Below are 12,512 nucleotides of genomic sequence, written 5' to 3' on the forward strand. Positions count from 1 at the left end.
TATTATTGTGCATACTTATCAGGGCTTCCTGGAGTTCACCTGGTGTCAGTGGTGAATCCAGTGCCATTGCTTGAGTGTCCAATAATTTTGGAAGAGTTATGTTGTCCAAAAACTGATCAATTTCTTTTTTAGATGGGTTTATTTGTGGTGAATACAACGTTTTATAGAAATCCCTGAAAATGTTTTTTATTTGTATCGGTTCATATAATGTGTTCCCAGATGAATCTTGAACAGCACATATAGTTGTTTTTTCTTTATTTATTTTTAGCTGGTTTGCTAGAAATTGACCGGATTTATTACCATGTTCATAATTTTGTAGGCGTAGTCTTTGTACTAAGAATTTTGTTTTTTTTATCAATTATCTCATTTAATTCTAGTTTTGTTTTGCGTATTTTGTTCAATGTTTCCTGATCTTGGTGGGACGCGTAGGCTTCTTCTAGTGATTTGATGTTTTTTTCTAATTCCTGACAGCTATAGGGTGAATCTCAGTGTCTGAAATGTCGTTCAGCAGTGAGCTGCTGACCAAAAAATAATCCAGACGAGAGTAGGAGTGATGGACATGTGAGAAAAAAGTATATTCCTTACTGGTGGGGTGAAGGGAGCGCCATGCATCGCAAAGACCAAAGTCGCTCATATACTGTTTGATTATATTTGTGGACTGCCAATTACGCTGAGTTCCCGCTGTATTGAGCCTATCCATGTCTTCATTTAGTCCAAGGTTGAGGTCACCTCCAAGAACAAGTGTGCCATCTAAGTGTTCAGAGAGTGCACTGAAAAAACCGTGAAAGAATGAGGGATCATCAACATTTGGACCATATACACTTGCAATACATAGCTTTTTATCACGTATAGATAGTTTAATGATTAAGAATCTGCCCTCTGGATCTATAACTGTATCGAGTACTGTGAAATTAATATTTTTATGTATTAAAATTGCTGCTCCCCTTTGTCTAGAATTATAACAAGCTGAGAACACATTAGGAAACTCAGGTGTTTTAAGTTCATTCGAACCTCTAAGAGGTCTGTGGGTCTCTTGTAATAGGACAACATCTGCCTGTAGTTTTTTGAGTTGGTTAAATATTTTTAACCTCTTTTCTCTGGAGCCAGCTCCATTTATATTCCATGTAATGAAGGACAGTAGTTTTAAGCTGGTTAATATTTTTATAAAGAGGTTGTTGATTTTTCAATAGGTGGAAGTGGAGTGATATTGGGAAGTGGTATTTGGTGTCTGTTGGGAGGTACAGGCTTGAATTGAGTGACTATTTAACCAACAAACTCCTTTTGTCTTGTAGTCGGCCCTTGGAGTTTTGTAAGGTAAATATTTTCCATTCCTGCCGGTTTGCTGTCCAGACTGTCAAGCTCTTGCTTTAATTTGATCTGACGAGTCTGTGCAGTCGAGTAGCTGAGGAGCGGTTTTTCCATTTTGTATGGATATTGGGTGTATTCTTCTCCATCTAGGAAGAAGCCACGCCCTCCCAGACTTGTCATTAAAATAGCTGTAGCTGGATGATGTTTTTTATCAATTTTTGGCAGCTCTGCCATAATATACCGCTGAAGCCTTTCCTTTTTCAGCCTCTCGTTTTTTAAAACTTTAAACGCCTCCTCGGTCTCTGCCTGTTTCTTTTGTTCAGCAATTTTTTGGTTTTCCTGAACTAAAGAAAAGTTTTCATTTATGTTTTTAATTGCATCCTCCCTTCTCTTTCGCTGTGCAATTAAAATTTTATTTTCATTCATTTTCCACATCCTTGTCATCAAAATCTTTTTGTCTTTTTTCTTCTAAAAGACTTTGTTTGGCAGACTTTTCTTTGTTAATATCTGCCAGTTTTTTTAATAGCAATTTCTGATAACACCTGCTGTCTGATAACACCACCATTCTGTCTGTGTTTTTCCTCAGCTTGAAGTTTTTCTTCATGCATTTTTCTTTCTTTCTTTTGCGCTTCAAGCTGTTCATTCAGTTCTTTCAAGACTTTACTTTTTGCTTGTGACATTTTTACTGCCTGCTATTGTAAGTCTTGTTTATATTTTTCCTCCTGCTGCTGCCTTAATTCTTGCTCCTGACTTTTGAGTTGTTTTTCTAACTGCCTTCTCTGTTCATTATCTTTTATTTGGTCTCTTTGAGCTTTATTGAAAGCCCTCTTTATTAGAATTTTCTTTTGGGCTTTCTCTTGCTCCCTTTTCTGTGCTTCCTCAAGTCTATCTTCCACCTCGTTATTAATTTTTTTCTCTTGCTCTTTTCTCGCTTGCGCCATTTCTTTTTTTAACTCGATAAGCTTATCGTTTTCATTTGAAACCATACCGCCATAGATAACTTTGTGAAAGTTTTTAACACAGGCATTCCTGTTAAACTGCAACTTATCAGCCTTCTCCAGAATCTGGGCTTGAAGTTCCTTTCTTTTTTGCAGTTTAGCTGCCTTTTCTAATTTCGTTTCCTCTTTCATGTACTTTGTCGTCTTATTTTGCTCCCTTGCCTCCGCTTGAGGATAATTTATCTCGTAAGTTTCCTTAAATCTAACTTTTTTTCTGGGAGCAAATGAGGCTTGATTTTATCCCAATGGTAGTTAACGCTATGTGTTGGGGTCTCTGTATTCTAGACATCATTTTCTTTCTAAAGATATAGCAATGCTAAGACGTTGTGCGTTTGTGAAATTGTTTGTGTCAGTGAAACTGAGTTTATGTCTGTTACAAGCCCTATTTAAGGGTTTTTGTAGCCTTTGATCTGAATTTTTTTTTTAAACTTTATTTAACAAACAATGAGTATACAACATACGAACAGATGCAGTATAGAAAACAACAGAACATGAACACAAAAAGCCAAGGGTAAAAGAAAAAGGTAACAATTATAAGAATACACGCAAAAATTCACATACATATACAACACATATTGTTTTGAGAGCCTTTGTGTTGGTGGAGTCTGATATTGATTGTATGTACATTTCCACATCCTTAAAATAATGACAGAAATATGGTGTTTTGTTAGTAAACTTACATTTATGGTTAAAAAATTTAGCTAAAAGTATTAACAAATTTATCATAAAAAAACATTTATCATACTTCTTGGGGAACTTAAAGAAACAGAATAAAACATTTTCCCATCGTAAAGAAAACTCCCTTAAAATGTGGACAATAACAAACCTGCTAAATTCCTTCCAGAATCTCTGTGTAAAAGAACAGTACCAAAAAAGATGTGTCACAGTTTCTGGATGATCCCCACAGAAAGTACAATTAGTATTTATGTCCCTTTAAAATTTTACCATGTAGTGACTGGCTGGATAACATTTATGTAGAATTTTAAATGAGACTTCTTTCACCTTATTTACAATCAAATATTTATGGGGGACCATCCAGACTGTCTTCCACTTGATATCTGGAACATATCGGTTCCAATAAGATATTATATATGGGAGAGAGACGATATCTTCTTGGAATAAACTACGTATTCTCTTATTGCTGTTACCAAGTTCCTGTGAAAAACAGATTTTCCCTATTGGTGACTCAGCTGGATCAGGGAGAGTGACTGAGGTAGATATTGAGCTGTCAGTGTTTTTATATAACATTAAAGTCCCTGAGGGTATGGCACCAAGCACCATTAAGAATTCCTGAAGACTGATTGGAAATGTTATATTGCTGCCTCTGTTCGGTGGTGTCGAGCCAAACGGACTTTAGCGTTTCTTTGAACAAGCTGACGGTTCACTCGTTAAGCTGAAAGAAAGATGCTTTAATCACTGGAGTCACGTGTCCATTGTACCATCTGGGAACTCTTCTTGTTTAGCACTCTTAATAACACAAACACTATATCCTCTGTCTCTTGTGCTGTTTTGTAGCAGTGTATACTTATTTATCATGTAGCTTGCCATCACCAGTGTGTGAATGTGTGCATGAATGGGTGGATGACTGGATATGTAAAGCGCTTTGGGGTCCTTAGGGACTAGTAAAGCGCTATATAAATACAGGCCAGGCCATTTATACACCTGAGACTGTCACCTGACTGTCTGTCCTGCACTCTCTCTCTCTTTTTCTTTCTCTGATTGTGTAATAAAATATGAGCATGTATTTATAAGTTACACTTGTGTTTGAATCCTGCAGCTTATCACACATGTGATTTCCATATGTGACAACTGCAAGTGTCCAGAGTGAGGACAGACTGAGAGACCCACTGCTGCACATCATCTGTGAGGCTTTGCACCCCTGATGATCCACCAGGACAAACTCAAATAATTTTACCATTCCAGTGTTTTCAGTGTGGGAGAAAGTACTCAGTTCAAGTTAAACACTATGAAAGGCAGTACCAAGTTTAATATTCAGAAACATAAACTATGTATCAGCAGCAGAATGGAGCTAAAATAAATGTCCATGTTTTTTTCAGTTCTATGAAGCTTTGAGTATTTTGGATTAGTAGCACTCCTGTGTTTGTTGCATCATATTGCTGTAATTGTTTATATGCTTTATATATCCTGAGGTAAGTTGATCTATAATGTTACATCATATTCTATAAGGATGTTATGTGTTTGTATATTTTCTGCCCAGTTTGACCCATTTAGCAGAAGTCAGCCTGTTTAAGGCTCTGATATCTATTCTGTATGACTTAAAGCAGTTATGACATGGTCTGATTTTGTCACCCAATAAAGGAATATTTAATATATCGGTCTACTCTTCGTTTTATCAGAAACAGTTATCACAGCTCGTAAATTTTCATTTTACACATATGTAAGCATTGAGCCAAATTTTGTAATGCCAACATAATGAAAGAACAATATTTGTCTCTTATATATGATACATCTATATACATACACTGTCAAAGATACCTGTCTTTGAGTGACGATTTAAGGTGATAGGACATAAATAACTGCAAAAGTTCAAGGGGGCTGAATACTTTTGCAAGCCACTGTATCTCTATCTGACTGACTTGGTTGAGTTGGTTCTTAATGCCATGCAGACACTCTGTGTTGAACCTACTCCTGACATTTGTGAAACCTTTCTTCACCTTTGTATTGATAAGGTCACTTCTAACAGGGCTCAGATCTCAGCTTTAATGACATGTTTGAGCCTTGGACTTTAAAGTAAATTGTTAGTCATTTGAAACCCTCATTATTTCATAAAATAATGATGCTGTCCCTCCTTCTCTACTTAGAGGTTCTTCCCACTGTAGGACCTTCTAATTTAGGAATTGTAGTAGTCTGTCTTCGGTCTCATAGGTTTTAAACATGGAGTAGATGAACCTTGACCACTTGAAATCTGCTTTGGTTCAGTCAGGGGAGGCATTTAGGTGAGGAAGAAGAGTGTTGATCCATAAAGGTCAGTGAGGTCATGTAAATGCTACTTCAGCTGTCAGATACAGAGATTAAAAAAATGTGCATGAATCATGCATGATTTTCATTTACACCCATCATCTTCAACACTGGGTACAACGGGGTTGACTTGGTTTCTTCACGTATCGCCTTCAGTGCAATTAAAGGCCTGTTAGAGGTAGTGTTGGATGCTGCATGACAATTCTGTACGCAAGACCTTCCAGCTCCCTTGGCTCATGTTCACACATCATAAACTAGTTTGAAGCATTTGTGATTAAAGTGGTTAAATTCTAGAAATCATCTTTAGTCAAAACACGGCTAATGCTTTACTGATGTAAAGAAAGGCACTGACAAAATGATTAGCTTAAAGTAAAATCACAGGCCAAAATAAACTGAATAAGTATATCATGAAATAATTAATTAAATATGTGGAAAATTATTAAAATAGGGAACAATTAGTTTGTTTAATATGCAAATAATTATTGCATATCAATTAATTTCATTTAAAACATTTAAGAGATTGTTTATTTTTATTTCAAATTTTATTTAATTAATGACGCATTAACTATTTAATAATATATTTAATCCATTTTGTCACTCGTGGCCCTCCATAGAGCTCATCCTTAATGTCTTGCTAAATTATGTGCTGTGGGGGAAAATTCCGACTGGATAGGGTTTATTTTATTTTATTTTATTTTATTTGTGTCGCGCTTTTTAGAGGGGAAACGGGGACACCCATGCCCTCGCTGAGATTTTAAAAAAATTATTTACAGTTACGCAGCACTGCAATGCGTCATGACGTCAAACGTTACGCACAACTGCAGCCGAACCAAACAGGAAGTAGTGCGAGAGCGGCTGCTGAAAATGTTTACGTTCAGTTTAACGTTCGTACGACAGTAAGTAGTAATTTAGCGGCTTAATTGTTGTTTCATACTTTCACCTGACTTGAAGATGAGTGATTTGCTGATGTTGGTGTCTCCTATAGAGCCTGCGTGTCCTGTCAGGTGTTGCAGCATGCTGTGTGGCTATATGTGTGCCTGTGCGGCTGACTTTGAGCAATAGGAGACTTAGGCACCTTTAACGTTTGTGCTCTGTTTTAGTTTTTTTTGAGGAGATGTTTATATGAGTCGTCTAACTCGGATTTGTTGTTTTGTATCTACACAGTGGGGAAACGCAGTACAACAGGGAAAAGCTGCTGCAAGGTGATTCACGTTATAACAACAGATGTAATCACGTGTTTACCTTTCACATCTAACTGCACCTGTGTGTTTGGACGGTCTGTAATTTGTGATCTCAGGTCAAGGTGTGGACACGCTGCTGTCAGAGACAGGTGTGCAGCAGGCTGAGGCAGCAGGACAATACCTAAAAGACATCGCGTTTACCAAAGTGTTTGTCAGTAACCTGCAACGAGCTGTACAGGTGAGGCACTCAGGTGCACTTTTTGGGGCACCATGGGAGGAAAATGACTGTGACAGAGGTGGCACATATCTTGCTGTAGAGATGACATCAATTAAAAATTGTCCAACACTTTAGCTCCTTTTACTGATCTATTTACCATTAACTTTTAATCCACTTTGATCATTTTAACATGGCTCACAGTATTTATTTATAGCACTTTTTAAAATATAAGCCTATATTCTTTATGCAAAGAATCAAATGGATAAGAAGCAGATTTTATTACAGCAGCATAATGTTTATAGTTTAATCCATCAGCAGGTTATGGTATGAAATAGAAACTGTTCATTGACATCAATCTGTGACAGGTATGTTGAATTTTTTTTTAAGATGTTTGGATGGTGTGAATTTTTCGATGGAGTTATCATCTTTCCTTTTGTAACGGCTAAAGGAAGCACTGAAGCACCTTTGCTTAGCTTTTATTAAGGTTGCCAAACAGATATATCCAGGTCAGTTCACACACTTACAAACCTTATTAGGCAAATTTTACTATTCCACTACAGCACCTGCTTTCCTGCCACTTGCACTGTACTTTAAAATATTGCTGCTAGAATTATTGCAAAGCAAACAGTCCCACAGCATAGTGATATGCTGTGTTTGTTGTGCTGTTGCATTATGGCCAAAAATCTCCACATTGGTGTCATCTTTGGTTTGTTCCGATGTAACTTTTTATAGAGAGGCGCCTTTTCCCCTCACTTGTTCAGTCTTTTTTCAATTTACCGCCATGAACTTTAACCTTTAACATGCTAAGTGAGGCCCGTAGAGTCTGAGATGTAGCTCCTGGTTTTTTTTGGGGGGGGTTTGCGGTTTCTCTGAGCATTGCATGGTCTGATTTTGGGGTGACTTTGCTGGGACGTCCACTCCTGGGAAGATTAACGCTGAACCAGCAACCTGCCAAAACTTGTGCTTTTGTACAGGAGAAGCATAGAAGCACCTGGCTTCTACTTACCATGTTAATTCATTTGGGACCAGTAAGGTTGTTTTTAGGGTGTATTGTCTTTCTTAAGACTGTAACTGGCACTGCTCAAGATTCAGGGGACACCAATGGATTGATTTCTTGACACAGGCAGCTATTCACGTTCCAAATAACTGGGATCTTTTGCAGATTCTAAGTCCTGCTGTGAAAATGAACCATTGTCTCCATAATGCTTATCAGCAGACACAAGCACGGAGTGCTCTGAAATCTCCTGGTAGACGCTGCATTGACTTTGGATTTGATAAAACGCAGCGGACCAACCACCACAAAGAAAAGCAGACGCCATGTAAACCCAAATCATCACAAAGTTCAGAAACTTCACACTGGACTTCAAAAACCTTTGATTCTGAGCCTCTGCTCTGCTTCCTCTAGACTCCAGGATCCTGATTTCCAAATGAAATTTATACATTTACTTAACGTTCATAAAGGTTCCAGTTATCTTTCTCCTTAGCTCAAGTAAGACTCCACTGATGTCATATCTGGTTCAGGAGTGCTTGATACTAGGACTGCGACAGTTGCAGCTCCTATCCTGAAAACATCTGTGCATGCTCGCTCTCAATGCTCTGACACTAGCCTCAGTCCACTTCTCGTGAAGTCCATAAATGGATGTTTTCTTGACAATCCACTCATGAATGTAGTCTTGTAGTTTGTTGCTTTTGTACCTTTTCCTACCATGCTTTTCTCCTCCACTCAACTTGACATAAACATGCTTCAGTACAGCACTCTGATCAGACAGCAGTGACCTCCATGTGGAGGCTGTCATAGGTTATCATCTGGCCAACTGCCACTTCAGCGGTTTTCCTCACAGTTAAGGTAACTACAAAGCTGTAATAACTGATGTGAACAGTTACATGACTAAGTGATGCCACACGTACTTCCCATCAGCATCAAATGTTTAACTAATGAAATGTCATCTGGTTATGGAGAAATACAACACAGGATCTGTAGAAATGGCTATACTGAGATTCATGTCTTTTTCATTAACAGTGTATGAGTGACTGATTGTGTTTCCTTCTTCAGACAGCAGAGGTAATTCTGAGGAACAACAGTCATTGCTCTGGCATGGAAATGGTTTTGGAGCCGCTACTCAGAGAGCGAGTAAGATCTGTTTACGTTCTGCTGCTTCCACATGTTAAAGTGTTACACATAGCTGTACGGGAGCCCTAAACTGGGGCTCTTTGTGTTGGCACAGGGTTTTGGTGTCGCTGAAGGGCGTCACAAAGAGTATTTGAAGAACATGGCGAATGCTGCAGGCCAGTCGTGCCGTGACTACACACCACCGGGAGGAGAGACTTTAGATCAGGTTAGTCCAAACAGCTGGCCTAAAGACCATTACTTGTACAACAGTGCCATGCAGTGGTCATTTTAGGACATTGCAGGTTAAGTAATCCCTTCTGTTTCCAAACTGATCTTTTATAAAGCTTCTTCTTCAGACCAGGGTAATGTAGAAAAGAATGTAGAAAGACTGTTTTGACATTTTACATTCAGAATTTCCATTTAACTCCCTTTGTATAAGCCTCAGTGTTGTGGGTGTTGGGTCAGAGCCTATACTGGGACTCTTACTGGGGTATAAAAGAGACCAGTGTTAAGCAACATCTGTGGTTTTTCTATTGCTGCGTCTTCCTCCACTCAAATTCACACACTACCCTAATTCACTTTTTTGGGTGGTTATTTTACCCCTTTGTTAGTTTAAGTGCTCACAGGATGGGAGGGTAGAGAGTTTAATGAACATCCCTAACTCAACTTAAAATAGTAGACACTTAAATTTTCTCCTACACTTTAAAGGTAAACTTATCAACACACAAATTTATCCTCTAATTTCTCTCAAAGTTGTCCTCTTTTTGGAGGTTTAAATAATTTCTTGATCAATCAGTTGTTATTCATATTGAAATGAATGAAATAAGTGAAATGCTTGTACAGGGTGGGCCATTTATATGTATACACTGTAATAACATGGGAATGGTTGGTGATATTAAAGTCCTGTTTGTGGCGTATTAGTATATGTGAGGGGGCAAACTCCTCAAGATGGGTGGTGACCATGGTGGCTATTTAGAAGTCTGCCATCTTGGATACAACTTTTGTTTTTCCAATAGGAAGAGGGCCATGTGACACATCAAACTTATTGGTGATGTCACAAGGAAAACAATGGTGTGCTTGGTGCTCTAATATCGCCAACCATTCCCACGTTATTACGGTGCATCCATATAAAAGGCCCACCCTGTATTTTCTCTGACCAGCAGTCTAGAGCTTTTCAGGGGCCATTTTCATACATTAACCTAAAATTTATAGAGGACCGAAATGGCAACATCAGTGGTAATAGTAAAGAAATTGAGTTAATGATAACGGAGTTACTATTTTTTTCTGTTCTATTTATCTACCTTTGTCTTAATTTTCTAATTTATTTACTTTTGATTTAATTATTCATCCCCTTCAGTTATTTTTAGCTCATCCAATTGTAGAACTGATGAGCTTATCCCACAACTGTCCTGCTCTCTTACTATAGTATTTGGTCAGATTTTGGTGAAATGAACATGATCACCTAATTGGTCTTCAGCATAACTGTCCTTAAGGTTGAGGTCACATTTGTTGTTTTATGTGCAGTAACCTGTGAATGTGGTGGATGCATTTATTTCTGTTTCTTCATTCTCACTTTTTTCTATTCTTATGCTTTTCTGCTTCAGCATGAAAATGAGGGAGGCATCATTTAAAGTCTGTAATGACTTCTGTTTAAGCGTGGCTGGGTTTATAGAGAATGGCTGAACAAGAAATAAATATGTTTGAGGGCAAACTAGAAAGGATGAATGAATGAATCCATAAAAAAAATGTGAGTTCATGCTTTATACTGAGTTGAATTTAAGAACTTCCACAGACAAAGTTGGACTAGATTGATTGATAAATCAGTAGATAAATATATTATATTTTCTGCATAAACTCAGTTTGAGTTGGATAAATCAAAGTCTGACTTTTTAAACCAAAGATGAAAAAAGCAAATCTCTCCAGTGGAAATGCTGCAGTGATCAAATTTTTTTTTGGCCTTTTGGTTGAAGGTTGTTTTTTTGTTTTTTGTTTTTTTTTTGTTTTTTTTTTAAATCTAGTATTCACAGCAGCTCTGATGTTTTAATATACAGTAGGTACGAGGACTGAAAATTACATGGAAAAACGAATGGCTCTCTGAGCTTCCCTGTCATGTTGCTTTCAGGTGAAGCTTCGATTCAAAAAATTCCTCAAAGCTCTTTTCAAGCAAATGCTGGATGAGCACCTCTCATCAGGACCGGCTGCCTCTTCAGGAGCTTCAGCATCTGGAGATGTCGCCCAGGGGACCGCGGCCGTTGCCTCCAACACCCCCCCCTGCTGCTCAGCTGATGACGGCCTTCAGGGCGTGCTTGTCCACACTCTGGTGGTGAGCCACGGCGCTTACATTCGTGTGGCCATCTGGCACCTTGTGGAGGACTTAAATTGCGCTCTACCTGCAGGGGCGAAAATGCAGCAAGTGTTTTCACCCTGTCCGAACACGGGCATCAGCCGCTTCATTCTCACTCTGAGTGAGTCTGAGTCTGGGCCGGTCCTCTCCGCTGCTCGCTGTGTTTTTACCAACAGGAAGGACCACCTGGAGAACCTCGCAGATGGTGAATAGCACAAAAGAAAATAAAGAGGTAGATGTTCTCTGCTTGTGTGTGTATATGTACACACTATCTGATGGATGATGGAACTATTATAAGCACTAATCTAGCACAGGTAACTGAAGGCTACGTTGCACAGGGTAATTCATGTTTTCTCAGTCGCTGTGTTTCACTGTGGATCAACGCTCAGATTCGGTGTACAGTTCTGTTTCATCATGAAACCATGTCTGTCCAGCTGTAGGCCAGTAAGGTGACCTTTCATATTTAAATTGTTTAAAAACTGATCATTAAATTGCCTCTTTTATTGTGTTACACCAAAGTTTGAAGTATTTAATGTATTGTGGCATTTCCTGTGTGGCAGTTGTGCTGCTGCTCATTTTATTGTGTGCAATATTTCGTGAGAGCACTGATACTTTGAGTTTGTGTTTAACATTTCATACAATCACAAGTAATGAGGGAAAAAACAAGTTGCACAAATCACAGAATGCTGTGAAATTACTTGCAAGACATTTGTGGATGTATTGTCTTTTTTTCTGGGTGCTACATATTCATAAGATCTTTTTATGTTGTCTGACATCATTTTATCTCCAATAAATGGCTGATGCAGCTCATGATGACCTCAATCAATAAACCATGGTCTGATTTATTCCCAATAGCTGTGTAGAACTGAAAAACTGATGAAAACCAATTTAACACAAAGGCATGTGTTATGAATAGAGCAGAAGAGCATCTCTTAATGGGCTACAGCAGTAGAAGACCACACTCCAGTTCAGAACAGGATACTGAGGCTACAATTTTCACAGTTCACCAAAATGAGACCAGACAAGATTGGAGTCATCTGGTCTGATGAGTCCATTTCTGCTGCCACATTCAGATGGTGGGATCAGAATTTGATGAGAACGGCATGAAAGTATTGATCCATCTTGGCTTCTATCAACATTCAGGCTGGTGTAGGGTTAATAGTCACCCTACATGAGTAATTTTGCTGATCATCCATTTATGAACACGGCATCTACTGATGGCTGCTTCCAGCAGGAAAACAAAGCATGTTTAGAGATATCATTCAATCTAATGCTAATGCTAAAAGTTAGTGCACTGGATTTTATAATGTTAGAATAATGAATAGGGGGAGTGTTATGTTTTTGGGAAACTTGTCGTATTTGAGGGCAGACACAA

At 38.4% G+C, this 12,512-nt stretch overlaps 1 protein-coding gene across 2 annotated transcripts; it reads left to right on the top strand.

Annotated features, from left to right (window-relative positions):
* Positions 1-5,935: 5,935 nt before the first annotated feature.
* Positions 5,936-11,954, top strand: tigarb (TP53 induced glycolysis regulatory phosphatase b). 2 transcript variants are annotated; one of them, XM_085252505.1, is made up of 6 exons: positions 5,936-6,181; positions 6,450-6,487; positions 6,583-6,704; positions 8,737-8,814; positions 8,909-9,019; positions 10,916-11,954. In XM_085252505.1, the coding sequence occupies exons 1-6, from the start codon at positions 6,081-6,083 to the stop codon at positions 11,348-11,350; spliced, it is 885 nt and encodes a 294-aa protein (XP_085108631.1). In that variant the 5' UTR covers positions 5,936-6,080; the 3' UTR covers positions 11,351-11,954. The 2 variants fall into 2 exon arrangements, with proteins under 2 accessions (XP_085108631.1, XP_085108632.1); XM_085252506.1 differs by having other exon boundaries at positions 6,177-6,289.
* Positions 11,955-12,512: the final 558 nt, after the last annotated feature.

Source organism: Mchenga conophoros, linkage group LG17 (genome assembly GCF_057382185.1).
Source record: "Mchenga conophoros isolate Kocher_MC1m ecotype Shallow Benthic linkage group LG17, M_conophoros_male_GT1.1, whole genome shotgun sequence".
NCBI classification, from domain to species: Eukaryota; Metazoa; Chordata; class Actinopteri; order Cichliformes; family Cichlidae; genus Mchenga; species Mchenga conophoros.